The sequence below is a fragment of the Talaromyces proteolyticus genome (assembly GCF_021365285.1).
Source record: "Talaromyces proteolyticus strain PMI_201 chromosome Unknown BGW36scaffold_3, whole genome shotgun sequence".
Taxonomy (NCBI): Eukaryota; Fungi; Ascomycota; class Eurotiomycetes; order Eurotiales; family Trichocomaceae; genus Talaromyces; species Talaromyces proteolyticus.
This window is the reverse complement of record NW_025764279.1, coordinates 1729717-1755843: the sequence shown is the minus strand read 5'-3', so window position 1 is coordinate 1755843 and position 26127 is coordinate 1729717. Positions and strand designations below refer to the sequence as shown.

Sequence of the window (26127 nt, the reverse complement as noted above, 5' to 3'; positions counted from 1 at the left end):
ATGTCCCGTCACTCAGGTCATCAACGCATCATGGGAAGCTAAGCAATGCAAGCCCTCGTGATGATGGTTTTATATGCGTAGAAGGCTATAATGCCAATTAATCTCGACGCACTCATCGGAATCGCCAGTGCTGTAGATCCACAAAAAGGGGCTGAGAACAGGCGATGATTTGAGTCGGTGGTCTTGGGTTTTGTGGAAGAAGAAGAAGAGAAGAAAAAAGCGAGGGAGCAGAAGGGCAGGAAAAAACAGCGCGCACCAAGTGGAGCCAGGCGGACAGGCGGACAGGATCGGCAGAATGCTGCTGATTTGCCTCTTGCCCTGCGCTGTCTCCAACAAGTTAACAACCTCATAAACTGCACTAAATTAATATCCACTGCTCGAACGATACCATCGACCTCACTGCTCGCTGACCCCATCCTGCTTGAATTATATCCTCGCTCCTTCGCTTCCCTTCTGACGCTCCTCCCCCCAATCCCACCGGCATCGTCGCTGCATACAGTTCATTTCGCCTACTCACCAACTCGGACCACAATTAGATAGATTACTGCAAGACCACCGTCCCGCCTTTTTGCTCCTCGCCAATAGACACATTCTGTTGGAGAGTCTGATGACCTCTTGCTTCCTAGAGCTGTCGTAGCCACCGTTCCGATGGATCAAGCAAATTTGTGGACCCGGAGATCAAAGTACGTTTGGTTGCCGCAGAATTGATTTTTTTTTATGCCCCGGATTCTAACAGAGCCTCGCTGTCGCAGCACAAGCAAGCTGTCCCTGTCCACGCCCGGCGACAAGGACGGTGGCGCCAAACTCGATCTTCCCCGCAGTCATTCATCGAAGCGCTTTGGGCCCGACAGCTCTCACGGACGCTCCAATCCTTTCAACGCCATTTCGCCTTTATCCGGCGGTGTGTCATCTCCGTCTGCTGGTGCATCCAACGCCTTTGGCCTGGGCTCCGGCGCATTTGCTTCTTTCGGCTCCTCTGCCAAAACTCCCAAGACTCCGGGTGGCACCTTTGAGTTGGGATCGGCAAGAGAGAAACGCGATTCAAATGACCAAGATGCCGCCTCTACGACAGATAACAAAGTGAGATTGAAATCCTCGTCATCATCCTTAGATACCACCTCCGGTTCGACCCTCAGAGGACACCCTTTAAAGTCAACCTGGATTATCTGGTATCGCCCGCCGACTCCAAAGTATTCGGATTATGAGAAATCAACGATCGCCCTCGCAGCTATATCCTCCGTGGAGAGCTTCTGGACTATCTATTCTCACATGAAGCGCCCTTCCCTCCTCCCAACCGTGTCCGATTACCACATTTTCAAGAAGGGCATTCGCCCAGTATGGGAAGATGAGGCCAACAAGCGAGGTGGTAAATGGATTATCCGCTTGAAGAAGGGTGTGGCCGACCGCTACTGGGAGGACCTTCTCCTGGCTATCGTTGGCGATCAATTTGCCGAAGCCGGCGATGAAGTCTGCGGCGCAGTCCTGAGTGTTCGCAGCGGAGAAGATGTGATGAGCATATGGACACGTATTGACGGTGGACGCAATATTAAAATTAGGTATGGTATACGAAATGTGTCCGCTTAATCGAATACTAATATGTTTCACAGAGAAACAATTAAACGTTTACTGTCCCTGCCCGCCGACACCAACATAGTTTGGAAGAGCCATGATGACAGTATTGCCCAGCGCTCAGCCATCGACCAAGCTCGGCAGGAAAAGGCAGCAAATCATCATCACGGATATCATGGGACTAATGAGCGCCGAAGGGCTGGAACCAGTGATGACTCTCAGGGAGACAAGGGAAAAGGAACGGCGTCTTGATTTTCTAACCAAAAAGAAATGGTCATTTTGAGCTTGCTATGACCTTGTACAGTAACATGTCTCGGCACGCGCTATTTTTGTCATTCGACTTTGGGAAGCTTTGGGCAATTTTTGCATGTCTGCTATTTCTGCGTTTTTTATTTTCCATTGATCTTGGACTCATGCTGGAGTTTGATGCAAACCAAAAGGCCGTATGGGAGCATGATTCAACATACCGGCAGAGAGAAAATCTTTATCTTTGGGTTTTGGAGAGGCTGTCGTTTTCTTATTCCTCTTTTTCGTTCTCTTCTACCCTTTGCGACAACTGAATGTTACTGGTTGGTTATGATGTGCATTATGAAGGTACTTGATCTATGATGTGAGTGGATAGGAATGTACCAGTATGAGGCCTAAGTGTCTTTCTCATTTTTACATAGCTTTTATCAAATGTATTATTATCAATATTGTTATAATACTATTCTTCTTCAAAATAAACTATTTGTCAATTAATATTAAATAGAACTGATTACTATTAGATACACGAACTAAACTGCCGTCCGCCTGCCTGCCTTCTCTGCCTAGGCGGTCACCTGCTGTCTGTCTGTTTGCGGGACTCCCGATTTCTTCTCCGCACACCACTACACAAACACCTCTGTACTACACAAAGACAAGTTATGATGTCTATTAATGCTGTCCAACAGCCGAGCTGCATTCCAAATAAATGCACCTCTTTTCCAACCTAGCCAACCGACTCATCCGATCGTCTGCGTCGACCAACCGGCCCGATTCGTCTGAAGCTCGTGCAGAGACTCGCCTCGCAGCCCATGGTGATGAACCGACGCAAGAACCGGCGAGGGAGTCCGGTCTAAGAAATAACGAGGCCTCGCGTCTTGAACTCGTGGATTCAGGGCCGTGGAACTCGTCTACGGTTAGTAACTGCTATTTTCCATATCCTCTTATCAGTCGATACGACATCCTGTTTTGTTACTCTTTATGTTGCTCATGCTGGCCATGTACATCTTCCCACATAGTTCAAATACTGACATCTGAATAGAAATTAGGTTCGATTAGGCGCTTGTAAATTCCCAAGCTTCCAGATTTCCCCAACATCGCATTCTAATCACTTGTACAGCGCCCCAGATATGCCACGGTCGACGAATAATGCCTCGGACGAGCGCAGACTATTCCCGACCTACGGGTACGTGAACACTCACTCACACGATAAGGGATACACTTTATCTAATAACTGCGGTGGTACAGAAAATCGCAGAATGAGGTTCGCATCACTCCAGGGCAAACATTCAACGGGTCGAAATCCCGGGCGGTACAGGTATTGGCAATTCACTCGAGTGATGGACCTATTTGACTGACTTGGGGTTGTCTTTGTAGAGACATGCTTTCAAACCAGTTGACCGAATATCACAGAGAGGGCTCAAGGATAGCGGTCCTGTGCGAGCTTCAGGGGCGTCGAACACAACCCATGGTAGGCAGAATTCACCAGTTTCTCGACATCCTCTTAGCTCTCCGACATTGCACGACGATGATAATAGAGTTCTGAAGCGCATGCGTCGTGCTCCTGATCAAATCATTCATTTAGTAGACGATGACGACGTACAGGTTGTTGTGCGTTCACCTAAACACAACACTTCCCGCGCTAGACGCTCTCCTTCGGTGGTCAGTGTTGAGTCGGCAGCTTCAAAAAATGATATAGTCTATGATCATCAAGTTCCCCAATCGGGATACGATAAGAAGCATGCAAAGGCGTTTAAGAAAGAAAGACAGTCGCGAAGTCCTTTGCAAGAGAATCAATTTTCCAAACCTAAGAAATCATATCAGGACAAGGAAGTACCTGCGAATCACAATGTGGAAAATCAACAACACGAGGTCATTTCAGAGGATGACAAATTTCGTCCAGGTTCAGAGGCTAGTGAAAGCCTTGATGAGCTGCAGAGAGATTTCTTAACAGCTTCTAAATCTCGGCCCATTCTCAAAAAAGCCATTAGAACCGAGTTTCCTATGGAAGAACCCCCCGAAACAGATGACAGCAGAGTCAGCCGAAGAAATTCTCCAAGTGATATTCCACCTACGGTATTTGGTATCTCAAAGAAGAATCATAAGAAGAAAAAGAATAAGAAAGAAGGCAAGCCACACCGACATCTGTTTAATGTCAAATTCTTTCGATATGGCGATATTGAATTTAAAGATCAAGACCTACGATTATCTATTGACGAAAAGGATAATACTATCGGTCTTCTCGAGCCCTTTTCCCATGAAAGGATACCGATTCGTCGGGTGTCCTCGGTTCTGCGGGGTTCCAACGGCAATTCGAAGGTCCGATTCAAGCTAAGCATGACAGAGGGTTCCATGAATCAATCGGTGGATCTAGAATTCAGAAATGACCAGGAACAAGCCCGACTTTGCGATATTCTTCAGAGGAAAGGCATCACCACCGTGAGTAAAGAAGGGTGAGTAAGGGAGTATTTCTCTTTTCGAAATTAGTATTGACTTCGTCATAGGCCATGGATGGACAAGGCTTTTGCGAATATCCCCAAAAATGAACCACGTCATTTAAAACGGCCCAATATAGAAACCGTAGAAACGAGCTCTAAGGCTACAGAAGAACCCAGACAGGATCCTGTCAAGCGTCAGAAATTATCAACATCTTTGCAAGGTGATAATGGTGTCCAATCGGGTCTGAAACAGCCTCCACGCCGATTACCTATATCAATTGAGACACCTTATAAACGCCAAGAAGATGGATCAGTTAACATCCCTGTAAAGAAACACATCGGCTTTCGCGAGCAACGTGAAACCCGGTCAAAGGTACGCCAGAGCCTTGTCGACCTAATCGACGACGAGCCAGTTTCTGCTAGTGATCCAGTCAACGGTACACTGTCAGGGACGCTTGTCTATCCACGTGAAGGAAGGCATAAAGCAGAGGTTCATGGCTCCGATATTGAGCGTCTGCATGATCCGGCGGAATTCCTCAATGATAATCTGATTACCTTCTACCTTCGTTTCCTAGAACATCACCTTGAACGTAATAACCCTGATGTTGCTAAACGGGTTTACTTTTTCAATTCCTACTTCTTCGAAATACTTACAAAGACTGCGAACGGAAAAAGGGGAATCAATTACGAAGGCGTTCAGAAGTGGACGCGAAATGTGGACCTCTTCAGCCGTGACTATGTCATAGTTCCTATCAATCAAGAAGCTCACTGGTATGTTGCAATCATTTGCAACCTCGCCTCTCTAGGAAAGCCTAAAGAGAAAAGCGTTGAGCCTGTGTCTCCGCCGCAAAGTATTCCTGTCAGCTCTTTGAAACAGGTGGAAGAGATCCCAGAGACTCCGCCTCCTGAACGAGTAGATGCGCGTGAAGAGAATACTCGTGAGTCATTTGCTTCGATGAATATAACCGAATCTACTTCGAGTTCACAACAAAAGGGAGGTCACGATTCTGAAGATGACTGGCCAGAGAAGGAAGAAAACCAAGTTTCGCACCCTACAAAAATTCGAAATGATGAGCCTTTTGGTGCTATTGAGATGGACACAGGAAAGGGAAATGTAGACGAAGGCAAAAATCCAAAACGAAAGGGGCCAAGTCTTTCAGTTGATCAACCCACTATAGTCACTTTTGACTCACTGGGGCTCTCAAGGCAACCTGCGATAAAAGTCCTGCGGACTTACCTTATTGAGGAAGCTGTTTCCAAACGGTCTTTGAACCTTGATCCCAAGGATATTAAAGGAATGACAGCTAAAGAGATTCCTTTGCAACCAAACTTTTCTGACTGCGGTCTTTATCTGCTTGCTTATTTGGAAAAGTTTGTGCAAGACCCTGATACCTTTATGCAAAGACTTTTGCGGAAACAGATGAGCGCAGAAGGCGATTGGCCAGCGCTGAAATCTGGTCTGTTAAGGCAAAGGCTTCGAGGTTTCCTTCTCAGGCTCCAACAGGAGCAAAAGGATTCAGCCACAGAATCGTTAGTTGATGTACAACCGATATCATATCTCCTCGGCCCTTCTGCTTCCAAGGCACTTGAAACTACAGATCAGCCTTTAAACGCTCTCCCGCCTGCAGAGGCCGAAGTGGTACCCGAGCCCGTTCTGAGAGCCAGGGAAACATGTCAGGACGAAGATACAGCTCCAAACTTTGATGAAATCGAAGTTATTCGGGAAACCCAGCTATCCCAGCTTCAAAATGCTGAATCAGCACCTGCACTCCAGGAAGTCCCTACAAAGACAGAACCAAATACCACGCAGCCATACGTCGAAAAGAAAGACACGGCAAAGATAATCGAAGAGCCAAAGACACCAGAGCCCAACCCCCCTGCTTTGAAAACCGAGAATTCTAGTCTGGTGATTGTTTCATCCCCGAAATCGACACGCAAAGGGAAGAAGAAACATTCTTCGTCAGAGATCACGCAGTCACCAAAGCATAGCAAACACAAACAAACCAAATCCGATTTAATATGGGACGAGATTGGGAATTTTCTCGCTGCTGATGATCCAGTGCCGAAGAACAATGTGGTAGTAGAAGTTCCTAGAGTCCAGGTGCCGGGAACACCACCGCCAGTAGGGAATGCTGGAAAAGCCATAGCCAGCCCTCGACAATCGAAGTCGAAAAGGAAAACTAACTAGACGCTGAGCAGTTAACTGTGTTTCAATAGTATGAAGCTTCTTTGTTGTCTTATTTTTATACACTCGTTTCGCAGGTTATTCGAAGAGGTGCGTTGTGAGACAACAAATTTGATAGTTGTGTTTCTTTCACTTGTCTGCATATTTTTTCATGGCGTTACATACATATATGGTCTAGCATCAGCAAGCATGCGTTTCAATTTTTTGAATATGCCTCTATGGATATAGGAGTTCAGCTTAGATACCAGTTGATATGTAGAAATTTCATATACCAAACATCTCTTCAATTAATCATCTATTCAAAGCAAATCCTACACCACTCAAACATTGGATATACCAGCAGGAAAATATACAACTACAACTCACTCTCATCTGCCTCAACCCACCACTGCATTTTCTCCTTTTTGAAATGCTCATAATCCCACTCCTGGTCCACATCCAGCCTCTCCTTGCCATCCTTCCACACGTACGTCATAGCCTCGACTTCCTCCATCTCCCTAAAGGCACTCTCATCACACCCCGCATTGGCAGTCTTCTCCAGCGCGTGCTGCAAACTCCCATCCCCTTCTTCGCCGCACTTGGTCTGGGCTGCCCCCCTTAGGACCTTGACTCGCACAGAACACTTCTCGTATTCGGATCCTTCGAACCGGTCGAGGCGGTAGATGTCGCCTTCTGTAATACCAGTAACAATAGTACCCAGTACCGGAGGCGAGTCCGCCGAGTCAGAAGGCGTTAGGGCTGGGTAGTCGGCGTTGTGCACGCGGTATCGCCGGTAACCAGGGAGAAGTGCTGGGCGACTGATAATAAGGGATTTCTGCCACACTTCGGGTGTTGAGGAGCCGTGGATTATGCGGTGAAGAATAGCGGGCGCCATTAATGTGCCTGTGTATATTTGGTCAGTTAGAAAAGGGATGGAAGGGGTGAATATACCGTAGAAGAAGAAGGTGTAATCTCCCATGTTGAGGCGGGAGCTCCGTCTTATCTGGATCAGACTCCCTGAGTGGATTGGATAAATTCAAGACATAGAAAGTCAGTACACTATCTACCTTGAACAAGTACGCCCAATAAAGTAATAGAACTATACTATCATGCAAGCTTACAAGCTAAGACTGCTTGTCCTGCGAAGCCAGAAAGCAAATGATTATCAAATGATGATCGATGCGGGGGACAACATTCCTATCTTATCGCCGTGCAGGGTGGGGCATCAACAATCTGATCTGATATGAAGCAGACGTGCCTGTTATCGCATATCTAGTAACATAATTATAAAGCTAGTATATGCCAGGTCAAGTATCGATATTCTGAAAGCTAGGTGGATATGAACAAGTGAAGGCGATAGGTTATTGTGTGTCTTGATTGGTGTACGGCAGGCTAGAGACTGACGAATTGATGTTTAAACCCACCTGGAATCATAAAGCCATTAACATAAATACAAGAAAAGAGCCTTCAAACCAATTGGAATTGATTGAATAAATACATCATTCTTCACCAAGACCAAAAAAACGAACGAAAAGCATGACGGCCACCCTCATTTCTACACTTGAGCACGATCCAGGACACCCTAAGCAAAGAAGGATCTACTACGCTCCTTCTTATAAGCCGGCCAAGCTATGATGTCAAAAACAGCTTCGGCAATTTCTATATCTCTGCGTATGCACTCCTTCAACACCAGCTCGTCGGGGCGCTGGAGTTTGACCTGATTCCCCATAGAACCATACCCCTCATACTGCATTCTTCCAATTTCAGCCCGCGGAACTCCGTAAACAGGCCTATTGGTGTTGTCGCGAGGCTCGTGTTGCCAACGAAGGTAAGCTTGAATAACTTCGTAGTGCGTGGTGAAAGCGGTGCGTTCGAGGGTACGGTGCAGTACGCTCATGCTTGGTTGAGCTATGAGCAAACGCCTCAGACCCCCTAGAGACCGTGCTGCTGTGGGCTCAGTGAAGCGCATGTCAATCCTGATCAGAAACATGACTGCGTAGAACAGATCAGTAGTCGTCCATAATTTAGTGTTCTGGATAGTTCCCAGACGACGTCGGTTATCCGCAATGTCCATGAGAAACCATAGTTTCTTGATAGCGTCTTCGCACTGCCATGGCAGATAGAGACCTTCGTTTGTCAAACTGTTCATTACCCCCCTTACCACTTTCTCACGCCAGCATACCATGCGAAGCCATCGAAACGAGGGTACCAGGCGAGACTGACCCCGGGACTGGTCGATTTCGACACGAGGATCCGAGATGCAAAGCCTGTTGTAGCATCGAAAGGGGAATATTTTTGCAGATGCTGGGGCGTGTCTCATTGCCTGCGCAACTATCACTGTTGTTAGACCTGTATTGATAACATGGTGAAAGCCCTTTGCCATAGTGTAGATGGTAATCAAATCTTCAACTTCGAGAAAGTCGGCAAAGTGAAAGACGATATGCGGATGTTTGATGATTGCTTCGAAGATATTGAAGTTTGAAGTTTTGGTGCTTGATGACGGCGTCTCAGAGATAGACAAGGCCCTAGTAGCAGCTTTATTGCCTCTAGCACGCTTTCTAAGAGGTGCTGAATTAGACTCTGCTTGTGCAGCGTCGTTTAGTAAGTTGACAGTAGTTTGTCGCTTTCTTTTGTTGTTCCCCTGCTGTACGCGAGGTCCTCCTTGGGGTATGAAAAGGATTTGAGAAGAGCTTCTAGCAGCTTTAGGGCGACCTCTGGGTTTAGAGACTGCATGAGTATTCGCATTAGTCGTATTGGCGTTCCTTTGGGAAACAGACGCAGAAGAAGATGCAGGAGCAGAAGCTACATGGGTAGAGGAACTATAATTCGCGACTGAGCCGATTTGTAGTCCAACAACGGCAGATCCAAGAGCACCGAGTCTAGTCTCCTGGTTCTGAGATGGACGCTGGATTGTTGCTTCTTGAGTTACTGAGGTAGTTGGTGGAGTTGGTGCCTGGCTGTTTGCAGAGATACTCCCTAAACTCGCCCCTTCTTGGTGTATCATCTCACCCTTTCCCTTGCATTTGATCTTTTGTTCATCTTCAGTGTTATGGTGGGCTAGCTCAACTTCTGAAGCAGGAGCCTCGTCATGGCGTGGTGGAACGAATTTGACACGCGCCATGCTGTGGTGAAAAATGGTGCAAAGATAACCACTTTGATTGGTGAAGTCCTGCCAAACCAAAACAACGACAAGTTGAATGGCTATATCATCATGCTGAAAACATCCTCGCACTAAGCGTCGACAAAGCAGCTAGATACATTTCTGTTCAACGATAGGGCATTAAGAATAGATGATCATAGGTTATCGAGACAGATCAAAGAGAGAAGGAAAGATGAGAGAAAGAGAGACCAGAGAAGCAAGGCCGAATCATGCAAACGGGAGGTGCTCAGATGAAAGTAGCGCAGACTGCAAACAGGTCTGCCAACCATTTAGGCCCCGCCATTGAATTTGATGGTGTAATGCAAAGTTGATTTTGCTGCTAGTAATGATACACTGAAACGCTATATTACAGTTGATAGCTCGATGGGATTGTTCTTCTAAAATGACACTGTATGTCGAGAAAACATCAGATATCAGATCCCCGCCGTTTTTTAACGTTGAAAACTCGCTCACGCACGAGCGTAGCAAATGTCAAACCCCAAAAAAAACTTCCGACGGAAAAAAAGTATTGTCAAGATCTTGTGTCGTTCGTGCAAATCCAGTAAGCGATTGTCCACGCAGAACTCCCTGCCGATCCAATTATGATATGTTGAAAAAAGAGATCCCTTTTCTCACCGAGGAAATTATGTAATAATCCAATGACATGAACCAACGTAACCTGTTGAGAGGTGTAACCAAACTCCAAAATAAAACAATATCGCTCTAGAAATAGTATGTCGCTTAGATAAAAACACAAGGGGGTTGAGGAGAGGCGCATATTCCAATACTACCTGCGGTGGAGGAGCGTCAAGAATTCTTCGCGGGTCTTTGCGCTACTTCGCATGCATCCCAGCATGCAGCTTGTTGTCGTGGTGCTGGTAGTTTTCTGCACACCGCGCATAACCATACATAGATGCGACGACTCCATGACGACACCGACGCCGCGGGGGTTGAGCACTTCCTTGATGGCCAGAGCCACTTGTTTTGTAAGGCGCTCTTGCACTTGTAAACGGCGGGAGAACATTTCGGCCAAGCGAGCTAGTTTCGAGAGACCAAGAACTCGACGATCTGGAATGTAGCCAATATGTATCTGTGTGGCGAGTCAGTCCTGACGATTCCCATGCTATTCGCATAGCTTACCTTTCCAGTAAATGGCACCATATGATGCTCACACAGAGAGAAGACTTCAATGTCCTTGACAATCACGAGTTCGTCATGATCCTCCATGAACGTGGCATTATTCACAAGATCTCGAACATTCTCCATATACCCCTTTGTGAACCAAAGCATAGCGCGGGCGTAGCGTTCGGGTGTCTCCAAAAGACCTTCTCTGTCTGGGTCCTCTCCCACACATTCTAAGATGGTTCTCACCGCTCCTGAGAGCTTTTTCACTCGTTCCTCATGCTGCTCTGGGCTTTCTTCAAGCCGTTCCTTCGTTCCAGGGCCTAGTAGAGAGATTTAGTTGATGATGCCTAGCAAGACAAATGTGATACTAACATGGCCAACTTAAACCATCGAAATCAATGGGCGGTACCATGGTATACGGACTGGCCGGTCGACTAACGGTAGATGGGGGTGTTGGGGGCCCGGTCTTATCTCGGGGGTCACGGGGAGCACCACTCAGTACAGAACTATAAGCAGTCAGTATTCGTACGTACATGGTAGCGTCAAGGTACATGGATTACCTAGGCTTATTGCCTGACTGGGTGGTAGCTGCTGTGGTCGGTTCAGCCATTGGGTCCGAGCCAGATTGGGTCCTATCGACGGAGGCGCGGAAGGAGGAACGGATAGACGAATTGAGGCTTTCACGTTCGCGGGCACTGGTGGAATTGCTTGCTGAAGGATTCAATGACGAGTTACCATTCAAAAGGTGCGATGGAAGGGCTGACAAGGGTTTCGGGCCCAGGGGTGGGGAGGAAGCGGGATTCATCGAGCGGTGACAGTGTCCTATCTGAGGAATACAAGAGAAGATTGATGTGGTGGATAGGCCGCGGAACGATCCGTGAGTAATAAGGGGGTCAGGGGTGGAATTAGAAGAAGATAGTAGTTATGACAGCCCGGTAGAAGGTGAGGCTATCGGAGCTGAACTCGGGAAATCTGGTGACTTTCGGGGAGCGACAAGCCGTTGCCTTCTGATTTTTTTGGAAACTCCCCGCAATGCATGCAATCGTCTGCCGCTTTAGTGGGCCGCGCTGAGCTCGGAGTTTTGGAGGGGCATGCGGCGTCTATGCAGCCAATGGTGGTCAATAATACCCTAGCTAGACTAGTGTTTTCTAGGTTAGACCACATGCCGCCTTGAGATCGCCGTTACGGAGGACGATAACAGGCGCTGATAAGAATCTACCCCGGTGTGTGTGTGTATATATGTATATATTTATATATATATACTATTTGATAGACGTAGTGCTGATAGTATTATTCTGACAGTTTTGATTTCATTACTTGTCTTGCATTTTGCCATGTATGGTTTAATTAAAACGTTACGCCGTTTGGAAATAGGAAATCAAGCCTCGAGCTCCTCTGTCGGGACATCTTCCAAGTCTTTGCCAACAATCGCATCCGACACCTTCCATACTTGCAACAAATTGTCTTCTGCCGCCGAACAAAGAACCCAGGGGTCGCTCAAATTCCAGCTAAAGTCGGAAATCCGATTGGTATGACCGCCGTGCATGAACAGCCTAGCAGGAGAAAAAAGAAACATTAGTGCTGCTCAGCTTTGTAAGAGGGATAACTTACAACTCAGGTGGTCCATCCTGCGCATCTTCAGGGGTCTGTTCTTCTCCCGCCCGGCTGAGGTCCCAGAACATGATCTTGCGGTCGTAGCTAGCACTAGCCAGCACCGATTCCTCAAACGGGTGCCAGGACAAAGATGTGACCGACTCGCTGTGGCATTCCAGCGCATGCAGTTTCGACTTCAAGTTACGCAAATCCCAAAGACCAATGGTCTTATCAGCAGATCCGGTGGCTAGAATCGTTTCCGCGGCTGGGTTGAAAGCGATCGCGTTGATTGCATCCCTATGCTGGCCTTCAGCTACAGCTGCTGCTCGTGTTGTGTCGGCTTCGCGGATGTCGAGGATTTGAAGAGTGATGTCATCAGAAACGGTGCCAATCAGAGAGGAATGTAATGGGTGGTATTGGACATCATTGACGATAGAAGAGTGGTTGGTATAAGTGCGTGATGGTTTGACGGCTTTATTGCCTTTGGTGTATGTGGTCAAATCCCTGACGCTGTTAGTTTCGGCACAAAGAACCGCTCGCTCTTTACGGCAACTTACCAGAGACGGACTGTTTTATCCTCACTTCCTGTAACCAAATGGCCCTCTGCATGGGGGCTCCAGCTCAATCCAAAGCCTTCTTTGGTATGGCCTAGAAGTTCGAGTTGGGGATTCACTGTTCCACTAGGGACGAGAGAGTGCTTCGACCGATCCCAAATCATGACTCTGCCGTCTGTACACATAGTTGCAATGATGTTAGGGTTCTGCGGCTGGTACCTCGCTTTGTTGACTTCGCCTTTGTGGTCAATCTTCTGAACAATGTTGAATTTGACTTCCATAGCGTTCTTCTTGGAGCTTCCACCGTAGCCGCCAATTTCACCGCGACCCTCATCATAGTCCTCCGTTTCTGGGTGGTTTGGGTTTGGCAATTGTACCTCTGCGATCTGCAAGTAATTTTTGGCGTCGCTAGATGTGTGTGTACCCAGCAAGAGGCGATGGGTCGAGTAGGGCTTGTCCGGTTCTCTTAGAGACGTTAATACTATATCTTAGTCTTCCACGCGATGGGCGTACTCTTTTTTATCAGGGAGCCACTGAACTGTCAGAGTTGGCCATTCAAGAGCTGTGCTCAAAATCATATCGTACAAAAAGGGCGCATTTTTCTTCCACGTCTTGTATTCTGCCAGAAATGGTTAGCCTGTAAAATAGGCGATATTCTCCTTCTCGCACCTTCGTTAATGATCTTTTCCTCTGTTTTTTCCTCTTCTTGTTCCTCCTGCTCCTCGATAAAACCTAGACATAAAAACCTTGTTAGAATCCAGGGCTAATTGGCGCATCGAGAGACCGCACCATCATCGTCGTAAGGCTCCATGACTCGTTCAACCGCAAAGAAGGCGGCGCGGGCAAGTTCTGGGGAGAGTATTAAGCTTGATTAGAGGTAAAGAAGTGATGAGCACCCTGCGTCCCAAAAGATGTGCAATTCGGCGGATGGGAGCTGTGCGTGAAGCCGGGGAGAACTGCCAACAGAGCAAGGGCCAGAGCTCCAGAAAACGCGCCCGCGGCTCAGCGCGTTAATTGGCACCAAGCCTAACTCAGCTAGAGGATGTCTGCTGCCTCTGCTCCGGAGCGCAGTTATTCCGAGCCTGCGGGCACCGCCTCCATCATGTGCTTGAATATCTTCAGGTCGCTGAATCCACCACCCTACCTCTCAACTTTCTTCGCTGCTGAATTGCTTTTCTCGGGCGCTTCTTTGTGAGCTGCTTGTTATTTTTCTGGTTATTTGCTGCGATCCAGGCCGGTCCTATGCTTTCTATTCGAGACTAAGGATTTTTACTAGCCGTACGCACTCTTTTCTTCGCTTCAATCAATAATTGCCATAGTCGCAAGCAATCATGGGTGTGCCAAAGTTCTTCCGCTGGCTGAGTGAGCGGTATCCCGCCATTTCACAGCTGATTGCTGAGAACCGCATACCCGAGTTCGACTGCCTCTATCTCGACATGAACGGTATCATTCACAATTGCACGCACAAAGACTCGGATTCTCCTACATTTCGCATGACGGAAGATCAAATGTTTATTGCGATATTTAACTACATTGAGCACTTGTACGGGAAAATTAAGCCCAAGCAGCTCTTTTTCATGGCCATTGATGGAGTTGCCCCTCGTGCCAAGATGAATCAGCAGCGCTCCAGACGATTTCGCACTGCTCTCGACGCCGAGATGGCAAAGGAGAAGGCCATTGCGCAGGGCATTGAGATGCCTAAAGAGGATGCTTTTGACAGCAATTGCATCACACCGGGAACCGAATTCATGGCGCGATTAACCCAACAACTGAAATATTTCATCAGCAAGAAGATCTCAGAGGATGTGGATTGGCAAGGCGTGGATATAGTCCTCTCCGGCCATGAAGTTCCGGGAGAAGGAGAACATAAGATTATGGAGTATATCCGCCAAGCCAAGGCGCAGCCTGGCTATGACCCAAACGTGCGCCATTGTTTATATGGATTAGATGCGGATTTGATTATGTTGGGACTTCTCAGTCATGACCCACACTTCTGTCTCCTGCGTGAAGAAGTCACCTTTGGCAGACAAACTCAGAAAAAGTCAAAAGAACTCGAACATCAAAACTTCTATTTGTTGCATCTCTGCATTGTTAGGGAGTACTTGGAGTTGGAATTTCAGGAATTAAGGGAGAACCCTGACCTTGGCGTTGTTTACGACATGGAACGAATCATTGATGATTTTATTTTGATGGCCTTCTTCGTTGGCAACGATTTTTTACCTAATTTACCGTACATGCACATCAACGAGGGTGCCCTCGGCTTAATGTTCAAAAAATACAAGGAGGCGCTTCCAAAGATGGGTGGCTACATCAACGAAGGCGGCAGCATCAATTTCCAGCGCTTAGGAATCCTCCTTGATGAACTCGCAGAATTCGAATTTAGATTTTTCGAGGCTGAATATTCGGATGCAAAATGGATTCGTTCTAAATCTAATGGAGTTGTGACTATGGAGCTTCAAGACGCTCCAAAATCGTTTACAATCACACCGTCCCAAAAGAAACTTCTCAAAGACGTGAAGCAATACGTTCTTAACCGCCCGCCTAGCGCGCAGCATGCCAAGCCGTTGGATCTCCCTCCGACACTTCCAGCAAGAGATCGCAAATTTGTTGAACAGCTTGCAGATGATCTCCGCTTAATGTGGACGACAATAACCGACGACCATGGCGATCGATTCATCCGATTACAATTGCCAGGATCGACCGTGGCCGATGAGGAATCAGAAGAGGAGGATGAAGAATCATTAATGGCTCTTCGGCGAGTGATTAAAAAATACGACAATGCCAAAGTCCATGAAATTAGTGCAGAAGAGGTTCAGGCTGCCGCTGAACAGAAATACGATGCCAAATTTCAGGAATGGAAAGATAAATATTATACTGATAAATTTGGGTTTGGTATAGAAAATGAGGTAGAGATGAAAAAGTTAACCGAAAACTATGTCCAAGGATTACAATGGGTACTGTACTATTATTACAGGGGTGTTGTTTCATGGCCATGGTTCTTCCAGTACCATTATTCGCCGATGATTTCAGGTGAGTAGATGAAGAGCGAGTAAATAAATACACGCTAACAGGTTTCACAGATGTCAAGAAAGGCCTCGGTGCAAATATTGATTTCAAGCTGGGGCAGCCTTTCCGGCCGTTTCAACAACTTATGGGTGTGCTTCCGGACCGCAGTAAAAAAATTGTGCCAACCGCGTACTGGGACTTGATGACATCCCCAGAATCACCTATCATTGACTTCTATCCTCGTGATTTTGAACTCGATATGAATGGCAAGAAGATGGAATGGGAAGCCGTCGTGAAGATTCCTTTTATTGAAGAACATCGCTTACTTTCTGCGATGGCGTCGAAGGATCATCTTCTAACCCCAGAGGAAAAGGCAAGGAATGAATTTGGTGTCTCTCTGAAATTCACATACTCTCCATCGATTGAGTTCATATATCCATCCTCTCTTCCTGGAATCTTCCCAGATATCCCTCATTGCCATTGTATTGAGAACATCTTTGACCTCCCGACAATGGACGGGCTTGAACCTTGGACGGGCCTTGTTGATGGCGTCAAGCTTGGTGCAGCTGCATTGGCAGGCTTCCCGAGTTTGAAGACCTTACCGCACGCCGGACAGCTTGCTTTTCATGGAGTCAGCGTTTTCCAGCAAGAAAGTCGTAAGGAAAGCATGGTGGTAACTCTACTCGATCCTGAATCAAGATCGAACGTTGAAGTGGCTAAGAAGAAGCTTGGGCAACGAGTATATGTTGGGTATCCCTTCCTGCAAGAGGCTTTGGTCGTGCGAGTATCCGACGAACTCTTTGACTACACTCTTCCTGAGGGAGAGCAACACGTTGTCTCCGTTCCACATTCTCCGCCTCAGATAGAACAATGGGTTCGAAAGTCTGACAAGATTGAAGGCTACTACAGTAAACGGCTTGGAACAATCATTGGTTCGGTTGATGCGATGGTTCATGTTCAAATGCTCAAGGGTCTGAAGAAGAATGACGATGGTGCAACGATAAAGGAGTTTGCGGATATTCCAGGACAAGAGACCGATTATGCTCTCCAACTAATTGTCGACAAAGTCATTAGTGAAGACGAGCGTTTCATTGAACGTGCAGCCCTGCCAATCGAAGAAGAATTCCCAGAGGGCTCCAAAGCCTTTTTCCTCGGAGAATTCAACTATGGAAGGCCTGTACAGGTCATTGGCCATGAAAATGGAAAGGTCAATGGAGTATTAGCTGCAGTGAAAGGAAAGGAACCCGAGTTCGGGAAGCTCCATCTTAAGGAAGCAGAAAAACTATCACCTTACACGCCTTCGTTTGCCATAGCAAGGAATCTACATCTGAATCCTCTAGTGTTGGCAAAAATTACTTCGTCATTCTCCGTCACAATAGATGGTCAGCGCGTCAACCTAGGCTTGAATCTCAAATTTGAAGCACGAAAGCAGAAGGTTTTGGGTTATTCGCGCCGTGGAGAAAGTGGCTGGGAGTTTAGTCGAAAAGCCGTCGAGCTGATCCAGCAATACATGATCAATTTCCCTGATTTCATCGCTGGGATTCAGCGAAATCCACAAGGTGACAAATATGAGCCTACGGATTTCTACCCCAAAGACATTGCGACAACAAAGATGACAGAAATTAGAGACTGGCTCAAGTCAATCGAGGCGAAACATTTCGAAAGGGTTCCCCTTGATGCCGAACAACTTGACTCCGATATTGTCAAGCTTATTGAACTAGACGCGGATCGCTTACTACAAAGCCAACCACAGCCCGAAATCAAGAAGCTCAAGGGCGTTCCACGACAGGCTCTTCTCAAACCTGCTGATGTCGAGCATCGACTTGGGAACCAGAGATTTGCGCTGGGAGACCGTATTGTATACGCACAAGATTCCGGCAAGGTGCCAATCGCCACGCGAGGAACTGTTGTAGGCCTCACACGTACACCCCAAACAGTTCTTCTAGATGTTGTCTTTGATGTATCGTTTATGAGCGGAACCTCAATTGGTGACCGGTGTTCTCCATTCAGGGGACAGACCGTTCCAGTACATTCCGTCCTTAACCTTTCCTATCGACAACTTGTTGCTGGCACGCGAGCTGCAACAACCCAAAAAACTCAAAAAGAATCGACGAATGTGGGATACGGTGCTCCGCTAGGACCGAGTGGACTGGGACAGCTGAAGGAGGCACAAGCCCCCCCTCCACTGAGAGGTTCTTACCGTGGCGCTATTTCTGGACACCAAAGCGGTCATGCCACAAACAATATCCGTGGTGGTAGAGGCAAGACGAATGGAAACGTAAACAACACTTCCATAAACTTACCATTACGCCCACATCCTAATGTAGATGGTCAGTTAAATGGCGGTATTGCTCGGGGAGGACGAGGTCGTGGTCGTGGGGCTCGTGGCCAGGGCCACACTAGAGCAGGTTATGTCTCTGTCGAGAATGGGCACCAAGACGAGGGGATAATTCAAAACAACCCGAATTTCAGACCACAGCCCTACAATAGAGTTCCACCTCCTGCTGATCTCAATGCGGGAGGGGGTCAAGGTCAGACTACTGGAAACCGTGGAGGTAATTCTCGGGGACGGGGTAGGGGTGGCAGAGGAGGGAAACGGGGAACCGCTTAAGCTCAATACTTACTTGGTCTCCCATGGAGAAGTCGAATGTCGATGCTCGCAACTTGCCGAGCTGTACATGCTTCTTCATGTAGCCTTGATCACCCAGTGGATAATGTAGACGATGTAGTCATGAAGTGATGGTCTTTAGTATCTAACGACAAACTGGTGGCTGATATGTAGCTCATAGTCAACTTCTGTAACTGAGTTGTACCATAATCAAAATATAATTTTTTTTTTGGACTTTCTTTAGCTGCATCTTACTTTTAAACAACATTTGAAGTATATACGGAAATTCGCTGTAGATGAATTGGCTATATTGGTGCCTGAGGCTGCGAAGCTAATAGTGAGTAGTCATCACGTGCAGCTCCAGCTAAGTAAAGTGTCTTCAAACCTCCTCAAGCCAACCACCCGTGCTATCCTATCAAACTCCATCACCCCAGTCAGTGCGCTATCAGAAGAGATATTCTACTTGGGCGTTATTCTTGAAAATATTTCACTCAGTAAAATGTCGTTGAAACACTCAGACCCAGGGCTACGTGCCTTTGAGGTCACCTTACTAAGCGCACTGCTGGTACCTCATCTTGTCGCTCAACTGGATCGACCACCAAGATAGCCTTTCAACAACTTTTATTTTATCCTTCGAATCTCCCGCATGCTCATAGGTGACAACACATACAAGCAGGCTTGTCCTATCCTTGTTACCCCGCTTCGACACGAGCCTTGAGGGCAGCTTCATCGACCAGCAACTCCATAGACCTATTTACTCCGCTTCACACATTGTTTGTTGACAAAGGTGGTTCGAGCAAAATTCAAACAAGAAGAGATCATGTCTACAGAGAGTTCTCTTCTTTTCAGAGACTGAAGGACTGACAAACTGCTCGTTTTGGGTCGGCGCGCTCTAATAAACATCCATATAATCTCAGCAACAGTAACTTTTCGTCAACCCTGTATGTTAATCAACTCCACGACTAACAGCACAAAAATACTCTGGGTCTGATCCGCACAACTACGTTACAATTATTTATAGCCGCGAGCAGGTCACACAGGGACAAGGGCAATGCTCTTTTTGCTTTCCTATTGAAGCAGATGGGTTTTCACTATCAATTTACTGGAAAATATGTTCGTCTTGGTAGCACTGGTCTGCTAGATCGATTGCATTTATGCAAAAGGAATCATGCAGGACAGCGGTGACAGCATGAAGGGTGGCATCATCACTCTGGCTTTCATTGAGCAAACTTCTTCCTTCGTAGATAGCTTGTTTTCGATGCACTGGTACGAGGCGCGTTTTCTCATCTAAGTGCTGCGTGTCTGTTAGACGCCGGTCTTTCAGGTCCAAGTCATTGGTCTCAAAGCAAGGCTGGAAGCCCATTCGAAGAGGAACCCCTCGATGTCTTGGCTGAGATCTGCTACGCTTTCAAATCGCCACATACTGGGAGATAGTTTTTTATGGAGTTGAGCGAGTGTGGTGTTGGCCGAAGGGTGGCCCTGGTATAGTTATGGGGGTATCTGCCAATCATGGCTCGCACGTTCATGGGAGGAGGAGCGGCCTGTTTCGCCGGCGACAAGAAACTACTGTAGAGCTTTTATATACGCGATGGAAGCATGGCAGAGCAGCTGTTAATCGGGAGGGGGATTGTCGCAACCCGAGAGTTTGGCACGGATATCATTTGAAGCTATCCACAAACCATCCTGGGCGACACTTGGCCGTAAATTGACTTGTGAGTGCGAAAGTACCGTATTGTAAGCGAGATCAGATGTGCGAGGTGCGTATAGCTCCCCATCTTTTGACCCTGTATGCAGTCTCTATTCTTGTTTCTTACGCCTTGCGATACTAACAGGACTCGCGCGACACGAACCAAAAAAAGCCGGCCCCAATTTCAGCCGCCATCGGAAAAACCGATCTTCCGCACCACCAGCGCTAGCCTCCAAAGAGCACTCTGAGCCAGACACGACAATTCAGCAAGCCGACAAGACCTTGTGCGATAGGCATGAAATGTGGGATTAGAGCGACACCATACGCCGCTATACCCGTTTTCGACTTTGTGCACCATCTTCTGTCATCGTCCTTATTCATTTGCGTACGCGTGATGGTGTGACTGCTTGACTTTTTTCCCCACCAGATGCAGGCACTGGAGTTTACATGGCTGGATCGAGAGAGAGTCCGGGGCTGAGAGACCAGTGGAGAGTCCCCAAAGAGCCTCGAGGCAGTGTGCTAGATCGTGATCTGGACCGAGGTCACGGACGGGGCGTTGAGCACGAAAGAGGCCGCAATAGAGCCAGAGGCAAATTCAGACCTGGTGGATTTGATCGTAGATCATCACCACCCTCAGCGCATCGTGGCCCCCCATCGAGGCACGATATAACTCGATCCCGTGGACCATCTCCTCATCCCTTATCGAATCCACGAGTGCCACATCACTCTGATCGCAAACCATCCAGTCACCCGTTCCCTGCAGAGCGAGAGTTGAGGCGTTCTCAAGGAGCCGGCAACAATCCATCACGTGTGCAACCTGAACATCGCAGTGAAACCTCAGCATCTTTCCCAAAGCGAAAACGAAGTTCAAGTCGTTCACCGCACGAGGCCCATCGGGACCACTTTCGTGACAGTCGGAACAGCGGGCAAAGCTTTCGTGGGCGACCAAGTTATCGTGGGAAGCCGTCAAGAAAAAACCGATTCCAAGATAATTCATCTAGCAATCACCCGAATCAGCGAAATAAAACTAATCGGTTCGGACCTCGCCGAGAAGACGAAACTGAGTCAAATTCCCGTTTTTTCAACTCCGACGCCTCCCTACCAACAACACGACGCAATTCCCAATCAAGCCTAAGCTTCCCTAGATCAGGTAGCCGTGAGTCGACTTACGAAGGACGTTTTGAACGCGACCAATCACGTTACTCTATACATTCGACTTCCTCAAGACGGTCACGGTCGATATCGCCGAGTCAGACCCTTAAAATGAGCCCCAGCAAGCCTTCTCAATCAGCTGTTGGTGATTCAAAGCGATCTCCGTCACCACCTCGACCGATACCCACTTTGGATTCCGAAAATCCCAATAACACTGATGGTGACGATCGCATGCAAGATTCTTTTCAAACTCGGCCGTTCAACATGCAAGCCAATCAGCGAGGACGCCTGTCACGTCCGCGTCTTGATACTCGACGATATTCTCCCCCACAGTTTGGAAATTCTAACAGTTCATATCATGGTTCGCCCCGGTCTGGGTCACCTCACTCAAGCGGACTAGGGGGGTGGAACAGCCAGCCAGGGCCGTCGGCGCAACGCGGGTAAGCTTGAGAGAAGATCTACATGCATTGAATTTTTCTAACCAAAAAAATCTACTAGGAGCCATTCACCTCAATATAGACAGAACACATATTCATCTCAAAGGCCACCACAAAGACCTTCCCATCACAATCAAAACCAAAATTCCAACAATAGCCGCCCCAGCTCTCCTCAGCGTGAAAGCTATACTAGAGGCGACTTTCAAGACCGCAGGTTCTCAAACCAAGGCTCTCAAGGTTATGGAGGGCCGGCCTCGCACCGCGGTCGAGGACACTTCAATAACCTCCAATGGGTCGCATCAGCACCGCGGGGTCGTGGGGGACATCACAGTCCTCTTAGTTCTCACAGTTTCTCGGGCTCAAACACCCCATTACTTCACCCACCACCGGAGGATAAACCACCGACTAATTTTCAGGATAAACCACCTACTGAGTTTCAAGAACATGAAATCACGCCAAATCCTTCGAGTGATTTACATATAGAAGACTCCCTCTCAAAGCATGGTTCAGAGAATGGAGACACTCAGAAGATGCCACCACCTAATACATCGACAACTCCAGCGAAAGAAGGTGGTAAATTCAGCTTTGCATTCAAAACGAAAGCAACACCTGCTCCTGCAACCAAACCTGTTCCTGATTTAGCGCAAAGAATGCAAATCAAAGAGCCTCCCCGAACCTCGGCGCCGCAGCCACCGCCACGCGCACCAGAACCGCCTCGAAACAGACTTGGACCGCCTCCTCCGAAATTCAAGCATGATTCTCGCCAAGATCGAAGAGACCGTGATCGCGATTTCCACCGTGGTCGGGGTAGAGAAGACCGCAGGGACTTCCGTGATAGGAATCCTCGTGATTCTCGGAGAGACGATAGACGTTTTGATCCTCGTGAAGACAGACGCCGGGATGATCATCGCCCAGATATGAGACAGGATCGCCATCGCGATCGATCACCTGATCACAAGAAACAGAAAAAAATAGCCAAACGCCCAAATCCTCGTCCGACATTACCTGAAGAATACCGAGAGTCTGACTCGGTGTATTTCCGCAAACCTGGGAACGAATCTGTTATCGGTGCTGGTACATATGGGAAAGTTTTCAAAGCGATACACATATATACTCAAGGAAAGGTTGCTCTGAAACGAATACGGATGGAAGGGGAGAAGGATGGTTTCCCGGTCACTGCTATTCGAGAGATCAAATTACTACAACATTTGCGACACAACAATATTGTAAGCTTGCTAGAGGTCATGGTGGAAAAGAACGAATGCTTCATGGTTTTCGAATACCTGTCGCATGATCTGACTGGTTTGATCAATCATCCTTCATTCACATTAACCGATGCTCACAAGAAGGACCTTTCGATGCAAATGTTTGGAGGACTCCTGTATCTTCACCACCGTGGTGTGCTACATCGAGACATCAAGGCGGCAAATATTCTTATCAGCAATCGCGGACAGCTGAAATTTGCAGACTTTGGGTTGGCGCGGTTTTTTTCAAAAAGCCGCCAGCTTGATTACACCAACCGCGTCATCACCATCTGGTATCGACCTCCAGAATTACTACTCGGCGATACTCGGTATGGACCCGCTGTTGACATTTGGAGTGCTGCCTGTGTGTTTGTGGAAATGTTCTCCAAAAAGGCTGTTTTCCCTGGAGACGGGCGAGAAATCAGTCAACTTGAAAAGCTTTATAGTAGCCTGGGAAGTCCAACGCGAGCCGAGTGGCCCGGTATTGTCGATATGCCATGGGTAGAACTGCTGGGACCTACCGAGAGGAAAAAGAGGGTTTTCGAAGAAGTCTACAAGGATATTTTGAGCCCCGCGGCATTAGATCTCGTTTCTAAAATTTTCCACTATGATCCTGCTAAGCGGCCTACGGCGGAAGAAGTGCTCGCACATGACTACTTCGTCACTGAAGAACCGGGTCCACAGCAGGCTACAGAGTACGTTGTGTCCTTACTTTTTCTTTCTTCGTTAATGCTAACATTCACACTTGCAGACTGGAAAATGTTCAAGGCGATTGGCATGAGTTTGAATCCAAAGCCCTCCGAAAGGAAAAGGATCGAGAAGCTCGCCGAGAAAAAGAAAAGGAGAAGGAAAAACGCAAGGCAGGCAATATGCACTCTCAAGAGGATGAGCGCGAAGTGAAGAGGGCTCGTCAAGATATTGATGATGCTGAAGACCATTGATTGCTCTTGCACTACTATTGATTCTTGGTTTATCACCTCATGTCTGGATTCGCATGTGTCCACCTTCGTTACTAGCTTGGAAGTTCCATTGTTCTAACGCGGTCCTTTTCATTTGGGAGTAGCGGTCCCATTATTATTAATTCGGCCGTTCGATTTGATGATCGGCGTTGTCATATTTAGAAGCTCAGCCACAGGATGCAGATGAGCGATGATGTCGAAGATATACTAAGAATCTAAACATGTATACTATTATAAAGATTCTTCATGATACCTATAAGCCTGTGTCAATTGTTGTAGGTTTGATGATATGCATGGGTAATGATTTTACGACCAAAATAGATCTATATTCAAAGGTCTATATAACTACTGATAAATGACACGATATCTACATCCTAGCAAGCTTATCCCCCACATATTCCTTGCTGACCGCTGCCTGTATTAGCTGATTTGCAATAGCAGTAGGCGGCGGCAATCGCAAATTGCCCTCGATATAATTCTTACTCGCAGGCTCACCCAATGCACTCGTCCCATTCCTCAACGCCTCCTCAACCTCAGCAATGGTGAACCATTTAGCATCTTCCAGTTCCGGGTCATGCGCCAGATTGATAGTTTCGTGCGCCGGGTCACTGACCTGCGCAATGGCGCCAATCATTAGGTTGGCTGGATACGGCCAGGGCTGAGTCGAGTGAATCACGACACGAGAGAGCGTCACGCCAGCCTCTTCCCATACCTCGCGGCGCACGGCGTCTTCAACAGACTCACCCGGTTCGATAAACCCAGCCAGAGTCGAGTACCAGTGTGGGGGGAACCGCTTTGAGCGTCCGAGGAGTAATCGCTTGCCATCGACTGAGAGCGTTGCAACGATAATGGTGGGATCAGTGCGCGGGAAAGATAGGTTGCTTAAGGTGGTGCGAGTTGAACAGGGCGGCTTCTCTGGGTTTTTGCCCTCAGCGGCATAGGCTTTGTCGGTAGGTGGACATGTGCGCTTGGTGCCAGCGTTCACAGACAACGTGGGATAACCGCAGGTGCCGCAGAACTTATTGCGGTTATTCCAGTCCAAGTAAGCTCGGGCTTGTGCATAGATAGCACCCTCATCCGGCAGCAGAGTCATATGAATCCTCGACAGATAAGGCGTGACTCCTTTCTGCTTGAGCGTCTCGACCAGTGCACGCGCTGTGGCCTTTTGCTCCTCGTTGCCCTTCTCGCTCACGTCCAGCGCAAAATACGGTCGGCCCTTGTAGATCTTCCATTGTAGCAAGTCCTCGTCTTTCGCTCCGCTCTCGGCCGCGCTCTCATCTATTCCCAGGAAGACCAGATCGGGCCGTGTGATGCGCGAGTCGAAGTCGCGGATCAAGTCCTCTTCGGGCAGGTCAAACCATGATGTTGGTAGTAGGCTCTGCACGTCCGAGTGCTGCGCGTGGAAGAGGGCGCTGGGGGATTTGACTAATGGTGAGAGGTTGTCTAGGAGGATGAATCGCGAAGAGGGGTGCTTCACGGCGGCAGAGAGGAAGGGATAGTCGGTGCGCAGGAAAGAAAGCCGATTGAGTGGGCTCCCTGTAACAATTAGGATCTAAGAAAGAGACTGTAAATGGTGCACTGACCGCCAAAATAGTTGACAGTCTCCTTTCCGAACTTTCTCGCCAACATTGAGTCTGCCTGAACATGGGCTGGTGTGGGAAGGTGATCGCTGCTCATCGTGGACGTTCTCAGTCGAAGTGCGACAGGCTAGCGCGATGACCAAGAGAGTAAAGGCGGCAAAAATATATATACTCTGCACGAAAGAAAAATAAAAAATAGTCTAGGTGTAAGAAATGGTTCCTGATAGAAAGGCATCGTGTCTCCACCCTGGAGAAGATTATGGATTATGGATTATGGATTAATCAGCCTCGCAATATCAGCCGAGGGTCAGCCCAGACAGTCCGGAGAGAAGGCCCTTCTTTTTCCTATTCGCCAGCCTGTGATGCTGAATAAGACTTCCATTTGCAGGCGAAAACAGTCTTGCAGTGACCTCTTCTCCTCTTACTATATCCTTCAAACAGATCTTGAAGTAGACAATGTTGGACGAAAACTCCCGAGCCTCCCCTACCCCTCACGAACCCCACGTTAACTCTCATATCTCCACTCCTACGCATGTACAAAAAGGAGTTCTGATTTGCCCTGTCCATCTTTTAAAATTAATACAGCACACCAGTTTGGCTGCAATCCTAATATCACTATATAACATCTG

General features: G+C 47.8%; 9 protein-coding genes across 9 annotated transcripts; 4 read left to right on the top strand and 5 right to left on the bottom strand.

The window, feature by feature from the left end:
- Window positions 1–341: 341 nt before the first annotated feature.
- Window positions 342–2301, top strand: BGW36DRAFT_372263 (translation initiation factor eIF 4e-like domain-containing protein). The gene is made up of 3 exons (XM_046215459.1): window positions 342–683; window positions 753–1556; window positions 1608–2301. The coding sequence occupies exons 1-3, from the start codon at window positions 649–651 to the stop codon at window positions 1819–1821; spliced, it is 1053 nt and encodes a 350-aa protein (XP_046075509.1). The 5' UTR covers window positions 342–648; the 3' UTR covers window positions 1822–2301.
- A 641-nt stretch (window positions 2302–2942) lies between these two features.
- BGW36DRAFT_289987 (uncharacterized protein) lies at window positions 2943–6438 on the top strand (the record flags this gene model as incomplete). The annotated part of the gene is made up of 4 exons (XM_046210719.1): window positions 2943–2998; window positions 3061–3130; window positions 3190–4265; window positions 4317–6438. The coding sequence occupies 4 exons, from the start codon at window positions 2943–2945 to the stop codon at window positions 6436–6438; spliced, it is 3324 nt and encodes a 1107-aa protein (XP_046075508.1).
- A 264-nt stretch (window positions 6439–6702) lies between these two features.
- BGW36DRAFT_372259 (putative disease resistance protein Aig2) lies at window positions 6703–7573 on the bottom strand. Its single transcript, XM_046215458.1, has 2 exons — window positions 7366–7573; window positions 6703–7317 (listed from the first exon to the last, which is right to left on the bottom strand). Exons 1-2 carry the CDS (start codon window positions 7391–7393, stop codon window positions 6791–6793), a joined length of 555 nt encoding a protein of 184 aa, XP_046075507.1. The 5' UTR covers window positions 7394–7573; the 3' UTR covers window positions 6703–6790.
- Window positions 7574–7785: 212 nt separating this feature from the next.
- On the bottom strand, window positions 7786–9711 carry BGW36DRAFT_372258 (uncharacterized protein). The gene has a single exon (XM_046215457.1). It carries the CDS (start codon window positions 9533–9535, stop codon window positions 7997–7999), a length of 1539 nt encoding a protein of 512 aa, XP_046075506.1. The 5' UTR covers window positions 9536–9711; the 3' UTR covers window positions 7786–7996.
- A 629-nt stretch (window positions 9712–10340) lies between these two features.
- Window positions 10341–11483, bottom strand: BGW36DRAFT_394863 (putative GTP cyclohydrolase I; the record flags this gene model as incomplete). The annotated part of the gene is made up of 4 exons (XM_046217964.1): window positions 10341–10643; window positions 10694–10998; window positions 11051–11172; window positions 11257–11483. 4 exons carry the CDS (start codon window positions 11481–11483, stop codon window positions 10341–10343), a joined length of 957 nt encoding a protein of 318 aa, XP_046075505.1.
- A 473-nt stretch (window positions 11484–11956) lies between these two features.
- On the bottom strand, window positions 11957–13782 carry BGW36DRAFT_372255 (putative chromatin assembly factor 1 subunit C). The gene is made up of 6 exons (XM_046215456.1): window positions 13615–13782; window positions 13495–13557; window positions 13339–13444; window positions 12829–13290; window positions 12290–12775; window positions 11957–12231 (listed from the first exon to the last, which is right to left on the bottom strand). Exons 1-6 carry the CDS (start codon window positions 13634–13636, stop codon window positions 12057–12059), a joined length of 1314 nt encoding a protein of 437 aa, XP_046075504.1. The 5' UTR covers window positions 13637–13782; the 3' UTR covers window positions 11957–12056.
- Window positions 13783–14156: 374 nt separating this feature from the next.
- On the top strand, window positions 14157–18442 carry BGW36DRAFT_424416 (putative exonuclease Kem1; the record flags this gene model as incomplete). The annotated part of the gene is made up of 2 exons (XM_046219956.1): window positions 14157–15855; window positions 15906–18442. 2 exons carry the CDS (start codon window positions 14157–14159, stop codon window positions 18440–18442), a joined length of 4236 nt encoding a protein of 1411 aa, XP_046075503.1.
- A 2131-nt stretch (window positions 18443–20573) lies between these two features.
- Window positions 20574–23900, top strand: BGW36DRAFT_356265 (uncharacterized protein; the record flags this gene model as incomplete). The annotated part of the gene is made up of 3 exons (XM_046213748.1): window positions 20574–21718; window positions 21777–23654; window positions 23711–23900. 3 exons carry the CDS (start codon window positions 20574–20576, stop codon window positions 23898–23900), a joined length of 3213 nt encoding a protein of 1070 aa, XP_046075502.1.
- Window positions 23901–24226: 326 nt separating this feature from the next.
- Window positions 24227–25953, bottom strand: BGW36DRAFT_336529 (putative NADH pyrophosphatase). Its single transcript, XM_046212967.1, has 2 exons — window positions 25502–25953; window positions 24227–25454 (listed from the first exon to the last, which is right to left on the bottom strand). Exons 1-2 carry the CDS (start codon window positions 25593–25595, stop codon window positions 24286–24288), a joined length of 1263 nt encoding a protein of 420 aa, XP_046075501.1. The 5' UTR covers window positions 25596–25953; the 3' UTR covers window positions 24227–24285.
- Window positions 25954–26127: the final 174 nt, after the last annotated feature.